This window comes from Acanthaster planci, linkage group LG02, assembly GCF_054643075.1.
Source record: "Acanthaster planci isolate LZ-2023a linkage group LG02, COTS_SCS, whole genome shotgun sequence".
Lineage (NCBI taxonomy): Eukaryota > Metazoa > Echinodermata > Asteroidea > Valvatida > Acanthasteridae > Acanthaster > Acanthaster planci.
Genome location: NC_141778.1, coordinates 28,835,672 through 28,860,816, shown reverse-complemented (window position 1 = coordinate 28,860,816; position 25,145 = coordinate 28,835,672). Strand labels below are relative to the sequence as shown.

General features: G+C 39.7%; 3 protein-coding genes across 11 annotated transcripts in view; 2 read left to right on the top strand and 1 right to left on the bottom strand.

Annotated features, from left to right (window-relative positions):
- LOC110977163 (uncharacterized) overlaps positions 1 to 2,487 on the top strand; it is a 14,746-nt gene extending 12,259 nt beyond the window's left edge. The window contains exon 8 of the mRNA XM_022231039.2: positions 1,284 to 2,487. Coding sequence (XP_022086731.2) covers positions 1,284 to 1,518 — 235 coding nt within the window. The 3' untranslated portion in view covers positions 1,519 to 2,487. The remainder of the gene's footprint in view (positions 1 to 1,283) is intronic.
- Positions 1,653 to 25,145, bottom strand: LOC110977164 (UPF0462 protein C4orf33 homolog). 5 transcript variants are annotated; one of them, XM_087132833.1, is made up of 6 exons: positions 24,957 to 25,145; positions 9,072 to 9,296; positions 6,199 to 6,256; positions 5,960 to 6,011; positions 5,047 to 5,243; positions 1,653 to 3,556 (listed from the first exon to the last, which is right to left on the bottom strand). In XM_087132833.1, the coding sequence occupies exons 2-6, from the start codon at positions 9,286 to 9,288 to the stop codon at positions 3,469 to 3,471; spliced, it is 612 nt and encodes a 203-aa protein (XP_086988959.1). In that variant the 5' UTR covers positions 9,289 to 9,296; positions 24,957 to 25,145; the 3' UTR covers positions 1,653 to 3,468. The 5 variants fall into 5 exon arrangements, with proteins under 5 accessions (XP_086988959.1, XP_086988957.1, XP_086988958.1 ...); XM_087132831.1 differs by lacking the exon at positions 24,957 to 25,145 and adding an exon at positions 10,827 to 10,940; XM_087132832.1 differs by lacking the exon at positions 24,957 to 25,145 and adding an exon at positions 10,457 to 10,802.
- Positions 16,669 to 25,145, top strand: part of LOC110977160 (uncharacterized) — a 48,548-nt gene continuing 40,071 nt past the window's right edge. For 2 of the 5 annotated variants that reach the window (XM_087132825.1, XM_087132827.1), the window contains exons 1-2: positions 16,669 to 17,589; positions 21,389 to 22,006. In XM_087132825.1, the coding sequence (XP_086988951.1) occupies positions 17,535 to 17,589; positions 21,389 to 22,006 (673 nt within the window). In that variant the 5' untranslated portion in view covers positions 16,669 to 17,534. The remainder of the gene's footprint in view (positions 17,590 to 21,388; positions 22,007 to 25,145) is intronic. The other 3 variants (XM_087132826.1, XM_087132828.1, XM_087132829.1) reach the window with 2 other exon arrangements.

The following is a 25,145-nucleotide window of genomic DNA, read 5'->3' as shown; positions in this document are numbered from 1 at the left end:
GAAGCCCTTAGTACCGATGGACCACGATACCTCAGACAGTAATACATGCCATTAGTTACCTGCACTGCAGACAATTTGGGGGATTTGTGTAGGTTTACAGGGAAGGGCTTACGCAGTGGTTAGGGCTGAGTCAATTCAAATAATCCGCTATTCGACCTTCAATTTGATTGAATATCCAAATATGAGGTCGTACCGACTGGCAGATTGTTGGTGAACAAACCATACACAAAATCAGTTGCAACAACGCACACAATTGTATATTATAATCAATATAATCGCTTCTCACATCTAAGAGTATCTCCAGCCACGATTTAGCAAGGTTAAAGAGATGAACAATACTTCTTGCCCAGATGAAAATTTCAATTCCTTTTAAATTAATGAATAATTTACTTCTGAATTGTTGAAAAATTTCTGTCACTTTTCATTTAAAATCTGCTCGAAGCAAGCCTCCATAGTGCAATTTTTCTCATTTATAAAAACAAAAGAAAATGTCGCCTTCTCATGAATTTTGCATTCGACTATTCAAATTCCAAAAAAATAATATTCAAATATTTGATAATCAACCAAGTATTTGGTAATTCGTCATAGCCTAATAATGTTGTTTGGTAAATTTTACATTTCCAGGATTGATTTCGATTTTTGAAATTGTGATTCCATTCCAATTGATTCTAATGATTCTTGAATGGAATTGCTAAGCAATGTCACACAGTTACTGGTAGGATTAAACACTTCCTGCCGGGTGGATTTTTCTTGAGCAGGATGAGATGACGGGACCTTTTCAAGATTTTCCGTTTTCAACATTCTTAAAAATTCATGTGTTCATTTACTGGACGTTTACACGAACGGCTGTCTGGTGGCTACTCTTACCTGACAGGCAACCTTCACTGACGCCCGAGTATTCAGCTAGGCCTGCAGCCCTGTTAAAGAGAGCTCAGAATTGTGAGGTGTAGCATAATTTCCTTTGTTCCAGTGAATGCCAGTAGTGTCTTTTCATACGCAGCTGGATTAGCGAGCAACGGTGCTTGTGTCACTAATCAGTTGGGCCCTGGAGCACTTTTGTCCGTAGTCCGCTGCCGCGCTATGCCCAAAACAGTGGTATACTGTTTCAAAACAGTGCCGGATTACCTCCGAAAAATTGAAGTCGAAAAATGATAGCAATTCCCAGCAGCAGGTCCTTGTTCCAAGTACAGTCTTTTGTTACACAGACCAGCTCTTTTGTCCAAAACTGGGCACCCAGGCGGGAAGTGGTTAATAGTAAATTTACATGTCTGATATATTTGTAGAATTCGAGCAGCCGTTGGCCAGCAAGCCCCCTCCACAACCCCCAACCTGACGCTGGTGACACCTGTCCGCCGCTCCATTCGTCTGGAGGGCCGGCGCTCAGTCCTTCCTCTCAACCTGCAGGAGCACAACATGTGTCTGGCATCCCTGGATGACCTGGCCCCGCAGGAGTTCATCCTTAGAGCCAACCGGGCTCTGGAGGGAGACTTACCAGAGGATGGGCCAAACTCAGAGTAGGGAAACCCAATTAGTTTCCTGTGAAATTTGGCAACAGAATTACTGTTGTTAGCATTTTTTTTCTAGCTTCTTTCAAACTGAGAAGTACCCCCCAAAATTCGAACGATCTAACAAAATTAAATAAAATGTTAACATTCTTCCAACATTAGAAACTCCTTGGGTTTTTATTAAAAGTTGGAGCGTTAGGAATCTCTCCTTGTTTAGACCATTCACATCACTCTGTTATGTGAGCACTGAGAACTCCAAAAAGATGTTGTCCACAATACTGCTCACAACTTTTAGTTGATTCTTATGAGCTCCGATCCCCATGAAAACAGGGTTGGTCACTTTACAGAGTTCAAAGCTCCTCCAACAGGCTCCTGTACAGGTGTTCCAAATTCCAAAGAAAAGCTAACAAGGCTGATGCCTTGCCAGCTTTTCTTTGGAATTTCCCATTTTCTTCCAATTCCTACATTGTGTTGCAAATACAACAAAAAACAAAACTTTTGAAAAATCTCAAACACTAGCTACTTCTTCATGTAAAACCTGGTCATCTGTTTCTTTCAGAAATATGAAATATTCCAATTAATACAACGTATAAATACATTTACATTGCAGCATAAAACTTTTAAAATAATACTTTTTATGGACTTGTTTTGGGTATCTATGAATTTATTTCTTTATAAATTGTTTAGAATTTTTCAATTTTTCTGGAAAAAACTGTACCCTACAGGTACAATGTACCTGCAGCATTGAACTTTTACATTTTTTTATTTTGCGTTGTACATTTTATTAATTTAATGCAGCATTCATTTCTGATGAATTTTATAATTCTTGAATGCTTTCATTGCACCCACTGCATCAATTCCAATTTGTTCAACAGGAAGTGAAATCAAATTCAAAAATGTGAAAAACAAAATGCATTTTAAAGGGACGAGCATGTCTTCAGTCTCTGCTGTTATTCAATAAAACATTAGTTTGGAACTGAAACGAGTAAAGCAGTAAACTTTGTATTATATGCAGCTGTGTAAAATATAAAAGATACTTGTGAAGGTCACTATTATTGATTGAATAGCTCTACATGTATGTTTTATCTGCCAGTCAAGCATTACTTGAAATGGACTCTTTGTAAAATAGAATCCAATCCAAGCTTGTAGGATTTAAGACTACCAAAATTTGTTGGTTTTGCAGCATCCAAACAACTGTAAAATTATAAGGTACTGAAGTGTGGATGCGAATGTGTTTTTCAAAAGTGATTGGTGATGTTGTTGTCAAGGATACTGAAGTCCTTGATCCTGATTGGTCAATCCATGATAACAGATCATGCTACATGTGTAATGCTTTATACAATACCTGCATAAATCCCTGTCATCTGATTGGTAGATTGTTGATCACATGTCAGTGAATTATTAGTTCCATTCAACAATACCCGTTAAAAGTTGAATGGAACTTCACTTGACTGGTTCCAGCATGCATTCCATATACATATGTATAAACAAATAATCAAATAATGAATGTTTCACATTCGTGTGATGGTAAGAATTGTCTTCCCTGACAAATGAAATGTCCTGTTACACAAGGCAAAGTCGAGTGGAATGAAACATTTCATCGGTCACCTCATGATTTATTCTTACCACTGCACTCATAAACATGATTTGCATACTATTCTAAGGGTAGGCATATGTAACTATCAGCAGTTTAATAATGACCGTGTGTGGCGTATACTTGTCACGATTGCTTTCAAATAAATTTGCATTATGCATGATCTCAGAAGCACTTTTGGAACACAAAGTACGCACCAGTACACACATGTATAATATGCCTGTGTTTTACATACAATATGGCAAAGGCTGAAAGGCATTTTGAACACAAAAGCACTTCATTATTCTGACTAATGCTTGTGGTATTTACAATGAATCCTTATAAAATGTCAAATGCTGTCTTCACACGTCAGCCAGGTATTCTGTTACATCACATTGCAATCTCCCACAGCTTAGAAGTTAGATTTGAAGGAATAACATCCGTCAGGTCGATTTCATGAAAGTACTCCAAGCGGTGGCTGTACGGGAAATACAAAACAAAAATAATGAAATATTCGTTCATTCCTGTCATGAATTTTATCTCATTTCATTTCATTTACATTTCAGATTCACTTCCAAGTCACATTTTTTCATAACTTTGCATAACATTCCAATTCTGATGGACATTATCTCAGTGTCAAAAACCTACCGAATAATATACATAAAGATTGATGTTATGGCTGTTGTGGACCAAACAAAAAGGAATTGACAGCAGGAAGATTTACTCTTGCAACTTTCGACATGTATGTTTGAGTCATAATATTCTGTAGTAGCTCATTGCAATTATGATAAGAATAACCACAGGGCCTCCAGCCACCTGTAGACCTAACAAAAGGAACACTGAAACCGACAGTTTGGATGGACAAAATGAATATGCATTTAAGAGGATTTCCATTCTCAGGAGAAATATACCAAAAGGCCTCGCTCACAAAAGCTCAAACAAAGCACGAGTCAGTTCTTAGTTGGTCAAAACAATTACATTCAAAGCTGACTGTGCTCATGAAACTATCAACTTCCAAATACATTTCTGGATACTGTAAATTAACAGATTGACAGCCATGCCCAAGCAACAACCCAAGCTTCATCCATTATTCATGTACTTAGTTCCATTCAGTGTTGAATCTTTTTTCCACGGAATTGGTAGTTCAGAGTGCCCATGGTTTGGCTTATAATACGCTCTGATCCCTTGTTAAAAACTCCATTTTTGTGCACGAGGCGACTGTAACATGATTGATGAAAGCAGCCCCTGATCACTCAGGCATGATATTCTGTAAATGATCCTGAATACCAGTACCAATGCCAATGGACGGCATTTCTGAAAATAATACCAGTTTCATTTTGGGGGACACTTTGCTGAGGAGCTTTTGGATACACCCTGTATACAGGGATGAGATTTCTCGGCTTTTTAGCTGATTGCAGCTTTTCTAATTTTTGGATTTCAGCTTTTTTTTCCTCACTGGCTGTGTACAAAAGTATAACAGATTTTAACAGTTCAGTTTCTTTCTGCCTTTTTTCGGCTGTTTTCAGCTATTTTTATCATTGGTCAATCTCAACTCTGTGTATAACTGGCTGCGAGTACAAAACTGAAGGAATAACTCCAAAACATTTTTTTTAATCTCGCAGAGCTATTAAAACACTAGAATTATAAACAGTTCAAATCCTAACTGAAATTTCACCCATTCTAAAGCCTAACTGAAAATACCCCCACGGTCAACACGACTGGAGAAAATGTGCAACTTTGGGGGGGTGGGGGAAGCTGTTGCCATCCACATCTGAAATTTCTGCAAACGTTAACTGCCCATACAAAATGGCAGCCACCATATGTAAACAAAAGAAAGGTCAACAAACCTGCCAAACACTTCAGCTTGGAATTCAAAGGGTTACAGACATCCTGTGTTTGAAAGCACCGATCAAACATGGAAAACCTGTAAACTGTAAAATCAACCCCAGTGGAATCTCGCATACTTACAAGTCTGGGTTGTCATGTTTGCCCTTGGGTGCATGATAAAGTGCTTCGTACATTCGCTGCTCATCCGATCCATGGATTGCATAAGCATTGAATCTCTTCACACCTGGTGGCAAGTATTCCAGTGGTATTTTGGCACGGCCTCTCCAAGTTCCTTTGTCGGAGTTGATGGCAGATTGGAAAACAAGTGACAGTTTTGTCTGCATGAAAACCAAACATTAAAGAAATAATTTATTATGTACTAGTTAACTGAACTAGTTTTCCAGAGGTATCAGCTGAATACAAAAGAATAGTTGATTCAGATAAATAATCTTCTGTGAGAATAGAATATTCAGAACACATTTTCAGTAACCTTTGCAGTGGATAGGGTGAATTAAAATAAGACTGATACCTTTTTTTTTCTTTTAGAATTCTTTCTCCCAATGTTTGCTCATTTAAATTTGATAAATTTGTGCCCTTACATCAATGTTATGATGAACACTATACTCTGTGCTTTTCCTGAGAGCTTGGAGAAAATTCACAAGCTGACTGGGATCGGCTAATTCAGATTGGCCAGCCGACAGCAGCAAGCTCAGTGGTCGAGTGGTTAAGACGTCTGCATTAGTAAGCAGATTGTGGGTTTGAGTCCTACCCGAGTAAGCTTGTGAGTTTTTCCCAAGCTCTCAGGGAAAAGCACCGAGTGTACATAACTTTCGTCAGTTTATGTACATACTCTGTGTTTATGTACAGAAGACTTGCATCAAGTGCCTTGGAGTGCCTGTGTTAAACTAAGGTAATCAACATTTTTTAAATAAAATGAAAAAAACAGTGAAATTTGTTTTTTTCAATACTGGTTGGCAGAACCCAAGAATGCACCAAAAGGTACTATTTTTGAAGATCTTACAGAAAAAAGAAGAGTACTTCTGGAATGAAATACCTTGTAAAACTTCCTAATTCCACTCAGCAAGAGAACCAAGTGTTGGCCGTGCCTAGGTTAAACAATAAAGACAACTTTACCAGATCATTTCAGGTTTCCTCCTTTTTCTGAGATTGGAGGTGTAAAGGAATACTTGTACCCTTTACTTACATAGATAATGGGACAGAACCAAACTTAATTTGCATAGATAAAGGCTCCATTGAAATTGTGTTTTCAAAAACTAACACAGGTATACTCACGGACAGAGTTCCACTTCTAAATATTTCTCATCGTCCCCAAGGAAGAAAGCTTCGACAACTGGAAAGGTGGGAAAAATAGTATAAGGTTATTGAAATTAAGGCAAATTATCATGGAATGAATTCCACTTCCCCTCCATTAACTGAATTTCTCAACAGATATTAAAGGCATAAAATGAAAAACAAAAGAGAAGCAATGAGTACAGTCTTTGTGGAGAGTTCATTTCAAACATGAACAAAAATAGGCGCCACTTTGGCACCTATTAGAATCCCATTCTCTCCTGCTTGCCCAAAGTCAATTTCAATGGGTTTTATGACATTAAACACAACTTCATTGAGCATTAAAGTGAAGAATGAAGTTCAGGTAAATCAGGAATCTAGATGTACGATTTGATTCTTGAATATTTGACAACTGTGGAAGAATGTCACTTTTTTTGAAATGGATTTATTGCATTTTGGACATAAGCACTTCACATGCAGCATCATTTTCATGTATCTCCCACATTTAAAATGTTGGGCCAACGTTGTGATTCTCAACCTTAAGATTTTTAAGTCATGGCAAGTCAAGCTTTAAATTCCAAAATTTCTCTTTAAATAGTGGCAGGCATGAAATCCATTTCCTATACAAAAGCAAAGCCCACACCAAAAGCTTTCCCCACTCCCTTAGCCTTTCACAACTTTAGACATTATTCCTGCTTCAAACTGCCCTTCGTAAATTAAAGAAACAAAAAACCTATATAACCACAGCTGAAGCTGTGACAGAGGATCTTTGTTACATATCTTATCCCCTTTTCCCATACAAACAATTAGGGCCCCCTTTACCTCATCAAAACCCTTTATTTGGAAATAAAAGTAAAATAAAGAAGTAAAATAGAGTGGCCACAGAGTGCATGTACTTGCCATTTGTTTCCAGGAAAACAACCATCTGTATATTTGTACCAGAGTTGTGAGACTTTTCACCCATTAAAACGATGGATAAATACGTTGCCTACAAGCAGGAAACTTCAAAGCACCAGTGGTATCCATCAGTGAGTTTTTGTTCACTTTTTGTTTTTATGTTTTTACCTTTCTGAGCAGTGACACATTTCAAGAACAATACAGTTCTCTTTATTTTGATCAACACCCATGTACATGTAAGCTTGAACAAAGAAACTGATTGCAGGTCGCCTTCCAGTCAGTGTCTGTGTTCCACCTTATGGCCTCTGTCAACTGTGGATCTAGAACCCAATAGGACGGAGACAAATGGTTCTTTCAGGCCATGATCAACCCAAAGTGGTTGGTAGGTGACACAGCATGGTCCAACTGTTTTGCGCACTTGTATCTGCAATGTCATTTTCCTTGTGCCCCAGATGCACAAGAAGTAGCTTTGTTGACTCTTAACTCAAGTTGGTAGTTGTCTCAACTGAACTGTTTGTCTCACTTGAAGAGTTCTGGTTGTGAAAAAAAAAACTTGGTTCTCTTGTCAATTTGCCCATTTGGCATTTTGTTTGCCAAAGAGACTGAGTGGTTCTGTTGGCAAGCTGAATTTTCCATATCCCTAACAGAAGTTTGGTATCATATGATAGAACCCTTCTTTGCAAGTTACCTGTCAGTAATTTTCCCCAAAAAGTATCGTTGCAGAACTTCAATGCTTTTATATGAATTCATTTTAAATCACCTGGGTTCATGTCCAAATTTTGATGCCATTTTATTTCTGTATTGAAACCAGGTTTTGGCTAAAGGCTGGTTTCAGTACATCACAAAGTCATTAAACCTTTTATGGATGAAAAGGAAAACTGATATTGTTTTAGGGGAAAAAATACCCAGTTTGCCCCTCCCTGGCTTAGGTTGGACATGCTACTAGATAGGAATTTGGTTTCTCTGAGCTAATAATGATATTTCTGAATCAATGAGGATTCAGTTGACAGCCAATAACTTCCATCACAGTGCTGTATCTGTGTGTGTGTGAGTGTGAATTTATCTATTGGTCAGGTTCCCTGCCCTATCATATATCAATAAGTACCACAGCAGGTAGCTCCTGTCCACAGAAACAAAGTATGATGTAATATCTAGGACGCCCTTCCTGTCTTTAGATGCAGGGCACATTCATCCATTAGGCTACCAACATACATCACAATTAACCCCTTTGACGATGGGAATTTCTTCCCGAAAGCCGACTCCAAGAATTCCAGCCTCGCTTGGCCACGCAGGCCACCTGCCAAACCGCAAATTCTCGGTTTGTGGCCCTGCGTGCTCTGCACGCTTTGAATTACACGGTGAAAGGGCTGATTGTTCGGTGGCATACGGCTCTACTCACCCTTCCACATTCCCGTTGCCTCTTTTCAAAGCGGGGACTATTGTGAAGCTGGTGATTATGATGCAAATTCGCTCTTTTCATTTCTGGGCTAAGCAAAAAGACCAATTACCATATATACAAGAGCCAGGGTCTGCCTTCTTTCACCGTGTTCGCTCGAGCGTGGGTCAAGAATAATAGCTGACAAGTGGGCTAAGGATCTCAATTTTTGCGGCTGCTATAGCCGCCTCCCGGTGCGAAGGGGTTAAGGTTGTGCACAAGTGGAGACCAATTTCATACAAGTATTTTTGAAAAATCATTCAAGAAAAGTTGGAGTTTTCCTGCAACGAGAATCAACTTATATGCATTTACTATTTGCAGACATTGACGGCTGTACCCAAAAATCAACAAAATGTGTTCAGAAACTTTTTGTAAGCTTCAGACATTTTCTGAACCTCCTGTTTTGGTCACGTCTGTGGTGACTAATAAAACCCTCGGATCTTTCAAAATAGAATATTCAGGGTTTTTCCAACTTTTTTTCCCTGCCGAAGTCATAACATCTGGATGTGGCATTAAAGAGTCTCACATTGGATGTACATTGTACCTTCATAGTCCCAGAGGCCATCATAGGGCTGGCCAGCCTCCCCCTTTGGCCTGCCTGGGTCATTGAAGAATGGCCCATCGGTCTCCAGTATGAAACAGGATGTGTCACTGGGATCTTGTGCTATTGTCACTGTGATTGGTGCATGGTCAATGGCCGAGCCATCCCATTGGTGGGTTATGGAAAAGCTTTTGGAGGGACTTGCTATACTGGACTCCATTATTACGTCTGCATATGTAGAGAAATTGAGAGGACATTGCTTCAATGTGAATAAACAAATGGTGGTATCTAGATCTATGCATATTCAAATGATCTCTTTTAATAGTTGAGTCCACTTTTGACCTTTCTCTCAACTTTTCTCATGCAGTGCTGGCAAACCTCTATGTTGAAAAACTTGGAATTCATTTAGTCCTTGGTAGTAGTACCTTCATAATACGTGCTGTTGGACATTTGTGGGCAATTTTAGTGTCATGAAATTTAGTCTGAAGTTCAAAATCGGTGGTATGTGGAAATCAGGCACAAATTTTGTTGAGTATTTCCTGACGTGGCACACTTGACTAATTCTCCGAAAATCCAACATTAACATTTAAGAATTCCTTTAAAGCAGAGAAGTTCTGACAAATTATTACATCCACTCACATACCCAACTACAAGTTTGTAAGAAAATAATTTTCTTTTTGGTGCACATTTCAAAGGAACTTCATTGTACACTTCGAAAAAATCGGAAACGCAGGCCAAAATAGAATTTCAAGTTCACAGAAACATTGAAACAACTCAAAATTTAAGAATAGTAACGTTAAGAGAGCTTTGATAAAATTTCACTTACTGAGAAATTTGAGGTACATGTAAATCTATTGCTCTAGTATCACACTAGAAGTGAAATATCAAAGTGGCTATATGAAAGACTACAACACATTAGCTGTACTACATTAGAGTACGTAAACAATCATGGCCCAGATTCCATCCAAAACTCAGCAACTACTTTCAAGAGATTCAAATGCCATCAATCCAATATAATACAAGTGAATGGTTCAGGTAATATGCCATATTTACCCTCCAAGGTTCAAACAACTGTGAGCCTTTACACAGCACCTTCATCAGTTTCCACCTGAATGTGCACAAATAGGTGCATTACTTCCAGTGAAAAATGAAGTTGCTCAAGCGTAACGTCCATGACCATATAGTAGCCAGGTCCCTATACACCACCTATTGTCAAGTCTGATTGGTTTTTCACACTAAGAGGCAAACTAAGAAGGAACCTGCAATACGAATGTTGGAGATGATGATACTCACTGTGATCCAACCTCTGGGATTGTACACTAGTTGAATGGGCAAAAGAGTTTAAACCATGATGGAAAATTAATTAAGTTCCATCAAGTACCTCTAACCATTGGGCAAGGTCCCACCAATACTTTGCTGCATTACAATTTTTAATCAACATGAGGTGTTACAAGAAGTGTCAATAAGTTTAGCTCGAGCCCAAAAAGCTTTGACTCAAAATTCTTGAAGTTGAACAAGTTATTTTTATATTTGATTTGTACATGTATTTTATAACGGTACACTTCCCAAACATGCCAAAATCCCAGCCACGAAATCACCCAACAACCCCAGCATGCCCAGCCCAACCTGTAACCGTTAAGTCCGCAAGAACATGAGAGTCTGCAATTAAAACAGACACATTATGCAAATTTCAGACATGCTAATTGTGTAAATTTTTACGTATCCTAAACTCTATTATTGGAGGAACCCTCTACCCACCTGACACCCGTGCGTCGTGTGTGCGGTGCTGATACATTCCAGGCATAAAAGAATAAACCATTATCGAAAGGTACTCTGAATCAAGTTGCGAACACTACTGTCAAGTGTTTTTCCACCCATTTTGAAATCTGACACCAAAATATCACTTTTCTTGATCTAAACAATTGTTGCTTAGATGTATTATCCAAATTTTACACTTTATAATTTCTCCTTAGAACGCTTGTATTACCAAAATTTTAAGTTGCAACCCAAACACCCCTATACTATAATGGCCGTGATGGTAGAGTCACATTGAACAATAACAGGTGGATCTTCGATCAAAGATGGCAGCTCGCCGGTGAACCGTACTGTGTGGTATGTGAAAAAGGCGGAACCGATTTGGAGTACACGGGCTGCAGTGATATCTAGCGTGGGGTGTCTGAAAGCTACGGTTGGGGAGGGCATGTCAGTAGGGGCTACATTTTGCCCGTAAAATTCTGCTGGGCGTTTATTAAAGGTGAGTAGATTTAATGTTGAGAATCGAGAGGTCCTGATCCTGTGCTACTGCATATAAGCAAGGCTGGCATCATATTAAATCCAAATAGTGATAGCGCATTCTGCATCCTGAAATGCATGACATGCCTGACAGTACAGGTAAGGCCTCTTGATGCCATTGTGTATATCGTGTATACATGGTTTGTGTCCTTCCTCCATGAATTAGTTGTCCGTTTTCCAAACAGCTACAGCTCTGGCTTGTCTGGACAGGGTGCTGTTGGACAATGCAGTACACTCTATTTCTTTTAAACCTCATAATGCAAGGGCATGGGATACTTTTGTGGGAAAATACATTCAAAATTGTGCTGAATTGTTAGAATTGATTAGCACAGTTGCCTGATTGCATTGTCATGATTGTTAAGCTACCAATTAATCTACTATGAAATCTCTGACTACTACCTCTTTTTAAGCAATCGTCCTCATTGGTGAATTAGAAAGAAATTGCAATCATCTGACAAGTCTAAAGGTGATGTCATTGATAAATCACACGACACAGATTCACCCAGTGCAACATTGACGTGATGCAGAATATCTGGGACATGTCATGGTCAGTGATTTGTGATAGTTTTGCACTGAGAAGGACAAACATGTCATGCTTAGGCCATGAGAATGAACACCATCCCGGATTTCCGTCTACCACCCGCAATCCTGCATACCACTGACACAGCCATCAAAAATTTTCATTATTTGAAAAATTTCATTTAACTAAAAAAAAAGAAAACTCATTTTTCCTGTCAGAATTGGCAAAAAAAATGACCACAATGCAATCAGGAGTTCATAAAGCGGACAAAAAACATTGCATGCGTAAAACTTAATCACAGCATGATGCAAGACAAACTTAGAGCTAGTCTACCATGCATCTCAAGGTTGGTTCCCTTTGCTTGATCAGTGTACGGTACACTGACTACATGTATGATCAGGCCATGGGTGTGCTGCTCTGAGGGTACGAATGGTTTAAATGCAATCAATCATTTAAACTAGTGTGCCTATCTTCATTGCAGTCCTGTGTGAGAAGATAACTAGTAGAATAGCATAACAAGTGTCATATTATGGAAAAATTGGTACATATTGCTTTCTTGTCCATATAATAAATAATGAATATTGAAACGGTCTCATAGGTTTTCAAAATTTTCCGGACGGAATTCCTGGATGTTCATTCTCATGGCCTTAAGATTGTCTGGGCGGATTAATTGATACCACCCATGTTGCAGATACAAGTCTACATGATTGCTCAGCTAGTGTAAGAAATCTCCGACTGTACTGTCCCTTTTCAAAACTTTCTTCCAGACACGTCAAACAGAAAACATAATTGGCTGACCATGCTGATGGATCAATGATCATCAGATCCCATCATGATTAGCCAATAGTGTACTGTGTCCAGTTGCAGCCAACATATTGCTTTGTAATATATCCTTTGATTGTTGTAATTTTTTCTAGTAACTAGTGCTTTTTAATGTTACATGTATATACATAGTACTTTTAAATTAGGGCTGAGTCAATTCGAATAATTCACTATTCTAATATTCGACTTTCAATTTGTTCGAATATCCGAATAATTGATCGTACCAACTGGCAGATTGTTGATGAACAAACAATACACTAAATCAGTTGCAATAATACGCACAATTGTACATTATAATCAATACAATAGCATAAAAGCTTCTCACATCTAGGAGTATTTCCAGCCACGATTTAAGAGACAATCAAGACTTCTTGCCCTGTTGAAAAATTTTATTCCTTTTAAATTGTTTAATGAATAATTTACTTTTTAAATTGTTGTACGATTTCTGATGTTTTCATTGAATCTGCTCGAAACAAGCTTCCATAGTGCAATTTTCTCATTTGAAACAAAAGAAGATTTTTTTCCCTTCTTTTTCATGAATTTGCATTCGAATATTCAAATTTGAAAAATGTTATTTGAATATTCAAAAATCAATCGGATATTTGGCACAGCCCTATTTTAAATAAATACATGTGTAATCCAGTCACTCTAAATTTTCAAAAAATTTTGTATTGGAGATTTTTAAACCGAAATAAATAACGAAATAAATGCAAACAAGAGGGGCTCTGGGGGAAGGGGGACATTCGGTTTTTCATTATGGACAAGGGGAACGTTGTAAGATTCTGCTTCAATGTAATGTGGTTTGTGAATTCGCAAAAGCTAAAATTCTACTTGCAACTAAAAATCCATGGAACTTAGGAGCTTATGAAACATAATCACAGATAGTGAAACAACAAAAGCACATCCTCCACCCATGAACCTTTACTGTCTTAACAAAAGTTAATGTGCTGAACTGGTGACCTTGTGCCAATATCATATGAATATGATGTCTGGAATCTTACCTGCTGTAGTCTGATTTCCTAATTATAGTACATGTACTTATTAAGTATTGTGTGATATAGTTACAACTCTAGCATTCATCCAGTTGAAGTTGAGATTGTCCTTATTTTATTATCCCTAACCCTACATAATACTACAAATTACTACTTGTAGTAAAATGTAGTAGTGAGTGCTGTCGCTTGTAAGAGGACATGACCGCATTGTTCTCTGAAGCCATAAGATACAATAGATAAGACAATGTACCATACAGTGCTGTGGCACTATGAATGCATGGCTTTATTGTTCTCTGTACAAGTAACAATGGAAGTAACCTAGCCAGAAGTAGTAATTTGTAGCGCTAGGTCCTTCAGGCTTAGACTATTACTAAGTATTTTGTAGTACTGTGTACAGGTGTAGTGTAAGTTAAACAATATGCTTGGCGGTAAGGGTTATGGAAGTTGAAAGATCTGTATGCATACATGCAACAAGGCTCACTGTAGGCTTCATCCAAAGCTGCTGTACTGTAGGTCTATATGTATGTGTTTGTGGGTAATTCCAGAAATTAGGGATCCATTTTTTGTCGTGTCCCTGTCGCATCGGACGTATGATTTAGTAAGTTCATAACACATTTTCTAATTTCCACGAGTGATGACTTAATGCATCTAACCTGCCAAATAAAAAGTATTAGTTTGAAATCTGTTCCGATGATATTTCCGTGTCAAGTAATAAAGGTCAGATTTAACAGGGACACAAAATGTCACATTTTTGGACCCCTTATTTCTGGAATTACCCATTATACAGACACTGACTGTAGACATAGGGGTAGGTTTAGAAGCCCGTTTTGGGCAGGGCAAGAATGTCTAATTCCCAGGAATCCGGAACCTGACTATTATAGTTGACATTTCAAAATTTCATGTGGCTTATGTAATGTGGACATTATAGTACGTACATACAATGGACATGTACATGTAGTGCATGTACCGTATACCTTACTTCAGACGAATATCCTGATTGACAGTACTTTTTACCCAAAATTGCTTGATTTTTACTAGATTTCTTATGGTAAGCATTTAAATTCATGACCAAACAATTGTTCCTGTCGATCATGTTTTTGATAAGAAGTTTATTCCACTTCCTATGGGCTTTTCACTGCAAGGCTGGCATTTGTCAACAGCGCCCTCTTGTGGCAAATAGGGAATATGTATTGATTGCCAGCTCTTGTTTGCAATTTATACATGTACTAGTGCCATACTAGCACAGTGGATATCCATAGCACATTTTAGTGCTTCCAAAAACGAACTATGCTGGTATTAAATTGTTGGACTTCGGACACTGTTGAAATGGTGTTCATGCACAGGACAGGTATTTAATGCTGGCACAGTTGTTGAAGCCTTTCATTGTACATTTGTGCGGGGTTCATTACCATTAGAACCCAGTTCCTGTAATAAGGAAACTAAGTCCACTTTCTCAAACTAACTAACATTTTTACCTTAAGGAACCATTAGTAAATCCTGATTGGCCTAGTTTAGGTAAATTTTGACAATATTTAATCAAGAAAACTTCAAATTTCTAACCCGAGTTTGGCAAAGACAACCACTCATTTTTTGTCATCCCTCTGTCTTGGATACTGTCTGTTCATTGGCCCAGAATGATCACATGACAGGGCGATACATCAGCATATCACACCGGGAGACATCTCATTCTGCTTATAGCACATGCACGCACATGTGCACAAGACAGAAGGGCTTCGGGAAATGCGGGAGCAATCGTTGTCGCAATATAGTCAGTTTGGCATGGTACTCATGATACATTTTTTGCATCTATAGGTTACCAGGGAATTCAATCAATGGTCGCCCTCATATTTCAGACTCCTCCCCGCAACGTATAAGGTAATGTAGGGGACCGGTATCCAGACTACATTACCTGCACTACTTTCACATTAAAGTTTACGCAGTTAAATAAAGTGAGAGAATAGTGCATTCACAGAAGATATTGTTTACGTCTGTTATGTTAATTATACAGTTTGACAATAGGCCTATCTTCTTCTGAACTTGAAATTCAGAGCTGCCTTCTTTAGATAAATTCCTTAGCCTTACATAATTAATAAAGAGATATTATGCCAAAACAATTGTTGACTGCTGTGATGTGAGATAAGATGTTTTGAACACCCGAGGGACACATAGTGCCCCGAGGGACGAAAAATATCATGCATGTAACAACACGATCAAGCTTGCAATACAGTATTTTATCATTTAATATTAATTAAACTAGTTATCACACAGAATATGTTGCATGAAAATGTAACTTAACCCTAACACTCCTCAGTCCTCCTACAGGCGAAGGATTGAGGAGGGTTAGGGTTATATATGTGACCCACCTACATGCAGATGTTGAGGTGGTTTTTGTAAAAAGCAAACATGGAGATATGTACAAAACACTGAATCCAAAGTTGCAACTTATTCTTTATGGCTGAAAGTAATAAGAATATTGTTGGCATCAGCAATGTTTTGATGTGTTCTAAAACAAAACTCTCAAATTCCTTCATCATTCTGCCCAATAATATCATCTTAGAATACGCCATCGCATGATGAAATATTGAAAGATTATGTTCTCTTGGTGGAATATGCTTTGGGGTTACCCATCGTTTAGCAGAGTACCATGGATTTACTGATAGGCAACTCTACGGTTTTCAGTGCTGTGAAAGTATGCCCGGGTGTTGAGCCTCTCCATAAAAAAAATGTCCAGTGTCACTTGAGAGCACAGACATTTTTATGAATTAACTAATAACTTCCTGGCCTCTGTTGGTTGAGTTAAGCCCAGTGTGTATACCAGGTGGCACCCATGCAAGGTACCCTGACTTTGATGACAGTACATCTGAAGGCAAACCAGCACCTCAAGCTGAAGCTCAACTCACTCACAACCATGGAACAAGTGCTTGTGCATGTGTGATGTTGAAAAGCAGGAGCAGCAGGATTTTTTTATTTCTACATATTAAAGCAGGAAGCGATTTAAATGTACACATATTGAGAGAATCTTTGAAATAGTACAGGATGTCCATGGGTTAATTGGATCATCAGCCAGTTGCTAAAAATAAGGTCCTTAGAATGTAATCATTCATATGAAAAAGGTCATACGTTTTACAAGAGAGACTAACTTTTCTAGTTGCCTTGGCTTTACATGTTTATGTGTACACACCAAAAGTTTGACCAAATCTTTTTCTTCTAAGCACTGCCCGACCATTGAACTGCTGGTTTGGGTCCACTTTTAGACAAGGTTGTCTTCAGAATTTTCTAATTCTGCCTGGAAACCCCAAAACAGGGAATTGATGTTTTGCAAAATGTGGATTTGTACTGGTGCTTCTAGATCTATGATTATCAGTTTACATTCTGTGCACAATTCAACAAAATAAATGCTGTATACACACATTCTGTCAAATGTCAAGCATGCCCTGGCTGTGCCCCCCTCAAATAAATTGACGTCTTAGTCATCAACGGGTTTCCTGTATTAGGTGCCGGCTGGTATTCCCTTCATCATGGTGGACTTTCAATAAGCCTAGCAGTTGTTCCTAACCCACAAACCTGTACCGGATACAAATAGTGCAGTTTATTTTGTCTGCGCTCAGCTGTCAGGCTGCAAAATCCCATTAAATCGACACCTGCAAGTGTGCCCTTTGATGTGGTGCAGGGATACAGTACCTTTCGATCTGCTCAAGTCACGACAGCAGTTTATATGGCAAGAGTCACTCTCAAGTTTGCAGCCAGAGTGTCATTTTTTGGGCAAACCATATTAGCAGCAAGGGATTTTTTAATAAGAACATTTAAGCCTGGAAAGTGTGACATTGTGCGGATTTCAAAATGATGCGAAGGAGGTTGTCCTCGTGTTTCCGAGCTCAGAAAGAGAACAAGACAGGTAAGAGATGGTGTTCTTTCTTAACTGTGTTGTACAGTGTACATGTAGGTGATGTGATAACAGTACATACAGTTCCCAGGATAATTCACAGCATTTTGACAGTCGTCGCCATTTTTCACTGTCTGTGGTTTGATTCCCCCAGTGTAAGGCCAGGATATTGATTGAATTCTCAAAGCCTCATTATAGCAAGACCATCTTGTTGGCCATTTTGCCTGACCTGAGACTGTTGGGGTCACTGGTGGTGCAAGGGAGAGGCCACTTTTTGCAGGTCCTATAGGAGTGGGGCTTAAATGAATGGATCGGCCTATCAATGGCAAAAACCTGATGGTCTCACAACTCCCCCCTCTACTTTGAAAATCGTTCTGCCTCCATTTGTTAGGGTTTTTCAATGCACCAAAAAGTTTTTTCCCATTTCCAGCTCAACTCAACATTCATGTCATGCAGTTGGAAATAATAAAGTTCATGTACATGTACACCAGTACCATGTCACGCTGAACCAAGCTGTCCTTCTTGTATTAACCACTTCCTGCCTGGGACTCCCAAATCGGAGACCTATGGTTTATATGCGTGACCGGGGTCTCCGAACTCGAACAAAGAAAACGGGGGCCCTGTAACAAAAGACCGTACTCCGAACAAAAGACCAGGCTGCTGGGAATTATCGACGTATTTCACTCTCAAAAGTGGTGATAATCCAGCCTTGTTTTGAAATCGTATGCCAGGGTTTTGGGCATTGAGAGCGAGCGGATTACCACCGGGGACAAAAGTGCTCCACCACTGCAGCGATGAGCCACACAGCACCGCTGCACGCTAATCTGGCCCCTATTGAAAAGAGGTCAGCAGTGCACTGAGCCAGGTTCGTGAACAAAAGAAATTTACATGTACATAACACCGCACAATCTGGGCACTTTTTACAAGGCTGCAGGCCTGGCTGAAATACTCGGCCGTCAATGAAGGTTACCAGACAACTTAGAGTAGTGCCTAAAGATTACTTCGTGTGGCTATAAACGACCGTTAAATGAAATGATGAATTTTTGAAGGATTTTGAAAACGGAAAAAATGATAGTCATGCCGGCCCAGCACCATCAACATTGAAAAATGCCCTGGCATGAAGTGGTCAAAAGCAAATTTATTGAAAAGAAAAACAGCCAAAGGTACATAGTCATGGAACAGGAGGTTAGAACTGTTAAGTCCCCTCCCTCACCCTTCCCCGGCAGTGTGTCATGAGGTCACATGTCCACCTTTCTTGCAAGCTCACCCATACTTTCGCCCAGAATCCTGCCCCCAGCATATAGGCCTGCTCTCTGGGGTTTAACTCTCAGTTGTTTGGCCTTGTTTAGGTTTGTGCATGTTTTATCCCCCAATTTTTTTTATCTGCCCCCGCAGAAGTTGTGTGACCCAACCCAACAAGAAGGGTCAAAACTCTCAGAGTCACTTTCGAGTGGTACATGTACCTTGCAGAGTTTAAAATCAATAGGAACCCTGGACATTTTCCACCTGCAAAATTTCCATTTTCATCAGGATACCAAACTGAGTGATACATCAAAACAAGGAGCTCAATCTGCTCTAAAGCTAACTGAAAATAATGTCAGAATATATTGCCTTAAGAATCATTTTGTGATATCAGTCACATTTTTGTTACCAACTACAATTAAGCATTGGAGCCCTGTGTGATAATGGACGTGTGCAAAGGTGTGAGATTTGGTTCATTCCAGAGTGTCGGCTGCACGTAACGTGTGGTACATTACTCAGTTTGTCTGCAGACCAATTACTGTCATTCCCCAAGCTACACATGTACTTTCTGAATACTACTGACTTGACGATCAGGATACCATGAACTCAAAGGAAAAGGTGCACTTTGATACCAGTAATCACACAAAGTACCAAGCTTTCCTTCGTTGTAACTTAATGTGTTTGAAGGCTCATTAAACAGCACAGTTTGCCATCACCAGCCTTAATTTCCAGAGTGGTTTAACTGTGCAGTAGGCCATGATACTACATGTATATTTATAGACAAAATTATGTACATGTATCAAATCTATTGTCAAATCTTATAAGTGTGAGACTTCGACAACTTGAGCATCATTATTAAAGTCAAAACCCCTTTCAATTGGGCTTTTTTACTTGCCATTTTCTTGGACAGGACTCACCCTGTCCAGCAAAATCCTACTGTCCCTCTCTATAAAAAAATCCCGCATGGCCTGCTGACACTTGATTTCAGTCTGACTGTGTCTAACTTTTTAGCCCTGTGCTTGATGATGCACCAGTTCAGGAGCTCAGCCAGAAAGATCTGCTCAAAGCTCTGCACCAGGATATGACCCCTGTTACTCATTTGTATCTCCCTCCCCTCTCCCATATAATTGTCAGCTGTGGGGACTTGGCCAGCAGGAAGCCACAAGCTAGTCATCAATTCTTCTTGATAATGTGATCATACCTTGGTTGGGGGGAGTGGGCTACTGGCATCATTAGCAAAAGGGGATGTTTGATAAGTATGTTGTTTGTAGAGTTAAAAGGAAAGTTGCTGATCAGACGATCACATCTTGTCATTTCCGGCAGGAAATCGCATCAATATTTGGTGGGAAATTGCAATAATATTGCAAGTTAAGTCTTGAGTTGAGTTCAAGTTTTTATGTACAGTGAAACCAGTGTTAGCAGGATTGATTAGTGTATATCCCACTTGTCATTGGACATCGGAAGGGTTCGTGATATGGTGGTCCATTTAGGAATGCTGTGATGCAAAATTGAGTACGTTTTGCTCATATTTTGATGGCCAACTCAAAGGCGAGTTTGTAACTTTTGGGTTATTCTTGGCATAAGTAGTGCCAGTTCGTTTCATGTGAACAGTTGGCAAACTTCCATTCTCGGTGCTGGTATGGTCAGTGTGATATGTGTAGCAAATTGATTACTGGATTCATGTATATTCTGGGTTTAAAATTCAATTCATCTTTGTATGCATGCAAGTTTCAGTGGTTTCTTTCTGGGATCATTCAGTATTGAACAATTGTGAACCATTCAGGTTTTAGAAATTGGAACTTTTCTAAAGTGTAACGCATATGTCCAGGCACATGTGTGTCAGGAAGCATACAAAGTTCTAAAGATGTTTGGCTTCAGATTCCCACAACACAAAAAAGGAGACAGAAAAAGTTCATTGAAAAGAACAGATGTCAGTCAAATTCAACTCCATTTTGTGAATTGAATACATGTATACAGTTAAATAATGCAAAAAGCACCAAATAGGTTTTCGTGTAGCAACATGGTGCTGCACTGTGTACATATGCATGTACTACTTGCTTGTTTCCCCTGGCTAAAACTAAAGCACGTATGCCAAAGTTTGTTTCATGGGGGAGGTTAAGGTAAATTAATGCCCATGCAAATATACAGTTGCAGGGACATACATGTGTATGTATGTACACGTGTAACCCCTAGCATTTCCCGTCCTTTTGTTATTGGACTGTTCTTCCAAGTGTTTTGAACTAATGGTAGAACTGATTCATGCAAAATTGATAATTTGATAACGAATGTTGATTCAGAATCAGAGAGCACCTACATGTATGTTATTATGGATTCATGTTTTTGATTACTCACTTGCATGTGATGGGTGTCAGGTTGTTGCCACCAAGACTTTTTAGGACTTAGTCCAACTTAAGCAGCTTTGACAACTCTTGGAACTGAGCGTGTGTCACCCAGGAAATCATATTTAACGTGTCATTTACAAGGTCGCAATTGTCTTGTTGCACTATTGAAACGCATGGAAGAAAACAATTAATGAGAGGAATTGTAAAGTGTTTTGTTGTCCTTGCAGCACCACGTCAGTTGGATGAGTCGCGCCAGAAAGATGATGTGTACATACAAGTAAATGTCAACACTGTCACCGATGAACCACTCCCTGTCAAAGCGGAGGACATAGTTACACCAACAGCAGCACCTGAACTGGAGAGCAGCTCTCTGACCACACAGCAAATCACAGACACAGAGAGAGAACAGGTGGCCTCGGACTCAGGACAAGAGCAACAAGAGGAAGGAGACCCATCGACCAGCAACTCGACCCCAGAAGATCAAGAAGATGATGCCCCAGAAGTAGACAAAGAGGGCAGCTCCACCCAGCAAGCAGACCCAGGCACAGACGAGGACTCGGACGGGATCGAACCGGAATGGACGATACTCGATGCAGATGACCTGACTGGCGCCGACTACCCGGAGTTTGTCAAATTGCGCAACAGCAAGCGAATTTCCAAGGCCAGCTCGAGGAAGTTTGACATTTCTGGCTCCTGGGAGCTGCTGTACAATATGGCTGCCGCCGAGATTGAACAGCCGATGGAGGTTGGCCAGGAGCCGGCAGTAGAGGGCGCTGATCATAAGGATGAGGAAGAACAGGTGCACGAGGCTTTAAGAGAGAGTGAAGAAGATGAACTTGAGCCAGGTAAATTTGTTCTTTCCTTCTGTTGTTGTGGTATCAAAATGAAGCATTCCTCATTGGAAAGTGCTTTTCACTTGGTACAATGTAAATGAGGCAGCAAAGGGGGTTGAAATCCCACTTTTCATACATATATGGCTGCGTCCAAATTACTTGGCTATGGCTTGAAATTACACACGACTCTATGTTGTCCACTACCATAGACTGAGGCGTAATTTCAGGCCACAGCCAAGTAATTCAGACACGGCCTGTCATCCCGATTACATCTCCCGTAACAGCTTTTATCCTTTCCAGGGATTATTTTGTATGTTATGAATGGGATTTGGGGGGGGGGACGATTTTGGGGTCACAAAGCATATAAAATCTTATCTTCACCCTAAACGAATTGACTTTTCAAGTTTTTAATGTTTTCAAAGTGTCTAATTCTTATTTTCTCTCCTTTGGTCTGTTTATAACAACTTCCATATATGTACGTATACTCTTGGGGAGCATAAATTTCATTCATGTCTCCAATCTGATCAAATTGGCCAGGGTGAAAGTTTGTAAAAATGGTGATTTGGTGGATGGGTTGGAACATGTAGGTTTTTACATCTTTAACACATGTATGAATAAATTTCATTTAACATTTTAGACCAGGGTTTTTTTTGGTAATATACATGACATACATGTATGTACGGTACATGTACAGCCAACATGAAGTAGACCTGAGGTGGACACTTTATTTGCACCATTTTTTGTTATTTTTATTTTTTTTACTTTTCAAGGCTTGTCATCCTTGTCAAGTTTCACTTGATATCTCCAGACAGTCATCACATATGTACATCAGTGACGTATCTAAAGGGAGGCATGGGAGGGCATCCCTTCCCCCAGCTCGAGGCTTGTGCCACCCCCTCCCCCACACACTTGTGTGCCCCTTGCTCAGAAACTAGAGAAGGAAAAAATCTTATGATAGTCAGCCTCGGTCCATGTTTCACTTTTTCACTCACTGAGAACAAGGTAGTTCAGATCCTAACGTACCCCTCTCCTCCCCCTCTTGAAAATGAAGGGCCCCAAGTACCCCCCCTGCAAAATGTACCTCAGCTACACCATTGCCAAGGCATTGGGTACAGTATGTCAGACACAACTGAGACTCCTCAGGATGACACAGTCAGCAGAGAGCACTTGTCAGGATACAGTGACAATCCACAGTATCTGGCAGTGGGACAGACACTGTGGGCTTGGATGTGAGCCAGGCCCACAAGAGTCCCATCAGGGCAGTTGTTGAACGTGTACATACTTGCTTGGAGCTTTTTTCTGCATGTTTTGTTTTATACTGAGCAGACCTGGCAACTCTCTTCCATCACTGCCAAAGAAGTTGTCTCCTTGAAAGTTTACAAACGTCAAACACTTGTCATTACTTGGTGTATGTCACTCATTTTGTTTGGATTCTCTCTGCTTTGCCAAGGAAGGGGCCTTGGTCAGTTGATAGAATATCTGGGAATAAGTTGGACTGAGTAGTGATGTTACCAGGGGCACTCTCCGTCAGTTTCATTTTTATGGTGGTCTTTTCATGTATTACTCTCAATACTCACAGGTGTAAGATAACCCACCACATTGCACGATTAATTAGTTACTGTAATTTTAATCGATACATGTAACTATTAAGTAAATCATACGCAGTTCATCCATTGGTTGCAAGTCATGATCTGTATATGAACCAGTTAATGAATGAACATTTTAATGAAAATGAGCGGTCAATGCTGACCTTTCTGGCAACTTGAAATGTAATTGTATGATGCAAGAACATACCGGTTCTCCTGGTCTGATAGAGAGTAGTCTCCAGTTTGCCAGTGGGTCGCAGGAACGCTCTTCTGAACAAGAGTAACTCACTCAAAAGTGGCTAGCTTGACTGTTTGAAATAATGACTCAGAGACGGTTGCACATTGCTGTTCACCAAGCCCTTTTGCGCAGACAAGGAAGAACGGCCATTATCTCCCAGCAACAATTTTTTGCTGGGCCGATACACATATCCACATGTATGTACATGAATGTCCGGGTTTGCACACAGGCAATGCAGAGTACATGTACTGTATATGTACATGTTATACAACTGACCTTTTTACGGATGTACATGTACATGTATAGTAAGTTTGCCAGGCACCCAGTTTAATCCCTTGTGAATAAATGCTTTTATTTTGCAACAAGCTGGCCCTAGGTGACATACGAGTACACATTTTTTGCAGACGTTTGCCCCAGATCTCCACTTTTTAAAAACAAGATACCTGCACTTCCTTATTTCATAACTGCGACAAATAATGAGTCTTGAGAGTTTTTTGTTCAAGATTGGCCAGTGCGACATCTTTTACATGTATGGAAGCTGTACGTGTATATATGAGGCTCAAGGTATCTGTAGGATTCACTGTTCACAGATACATGTATGCATGTAAAAATGATGCAGAGTTTGCACCCATGGCAAATTGCCCATTCTTTCCAACCATACGCCCTATTGTGTGGTTACAATCAGCAGATCAGCATGATCAAGTTGTGCCAACAGTCAGCACTGTGTGAAATATCCAATTTCACTCCCCATTTTCAAAACACAGTCTTCCAAAACCGCAAATTAGAAAGATGGTCTGCATGCAACGTCAAAGCATGCAGTAAGATGGACAGATCATGCCAAGCTACCCCCTCCCCCGCCCAGAGCTGTGGGGTGGGAGCCAGACGGACATCGGACCCCACAGCATAATGCCAAGATGTGGAACAATTGCACAGATCAATCAATCCCACCACATGTACCGGTACATCTACAGTATGTACATTATTGATCCACTTTTTAAAATGGCTGTACTTGTCAATTGTTTTTCTTGCTGGTGGTTTGGTAATCAAATATGTGCTGTTACCCCATTTTAGCTTGGCACAAAATTATTTAGTCATCTGTGATACTGTTGAAAAGAAGCTGCTGAAAACTTGTACTCACCACTTCCTTTCCCCTACCCTCCTGCTCAGAGAGCTTCCTTGACACATTGAGTCCAACGTAAGGTGTGTCTGTACACTTCAGCTCAACCTCTTTCCTTTATTTGAAGAACTGCTCTCATGAAAGTAAATTAGTTACTTGACATGAGATCATTTACATAAATGACAATGCTGGTACCAGGTAGCTGACAGA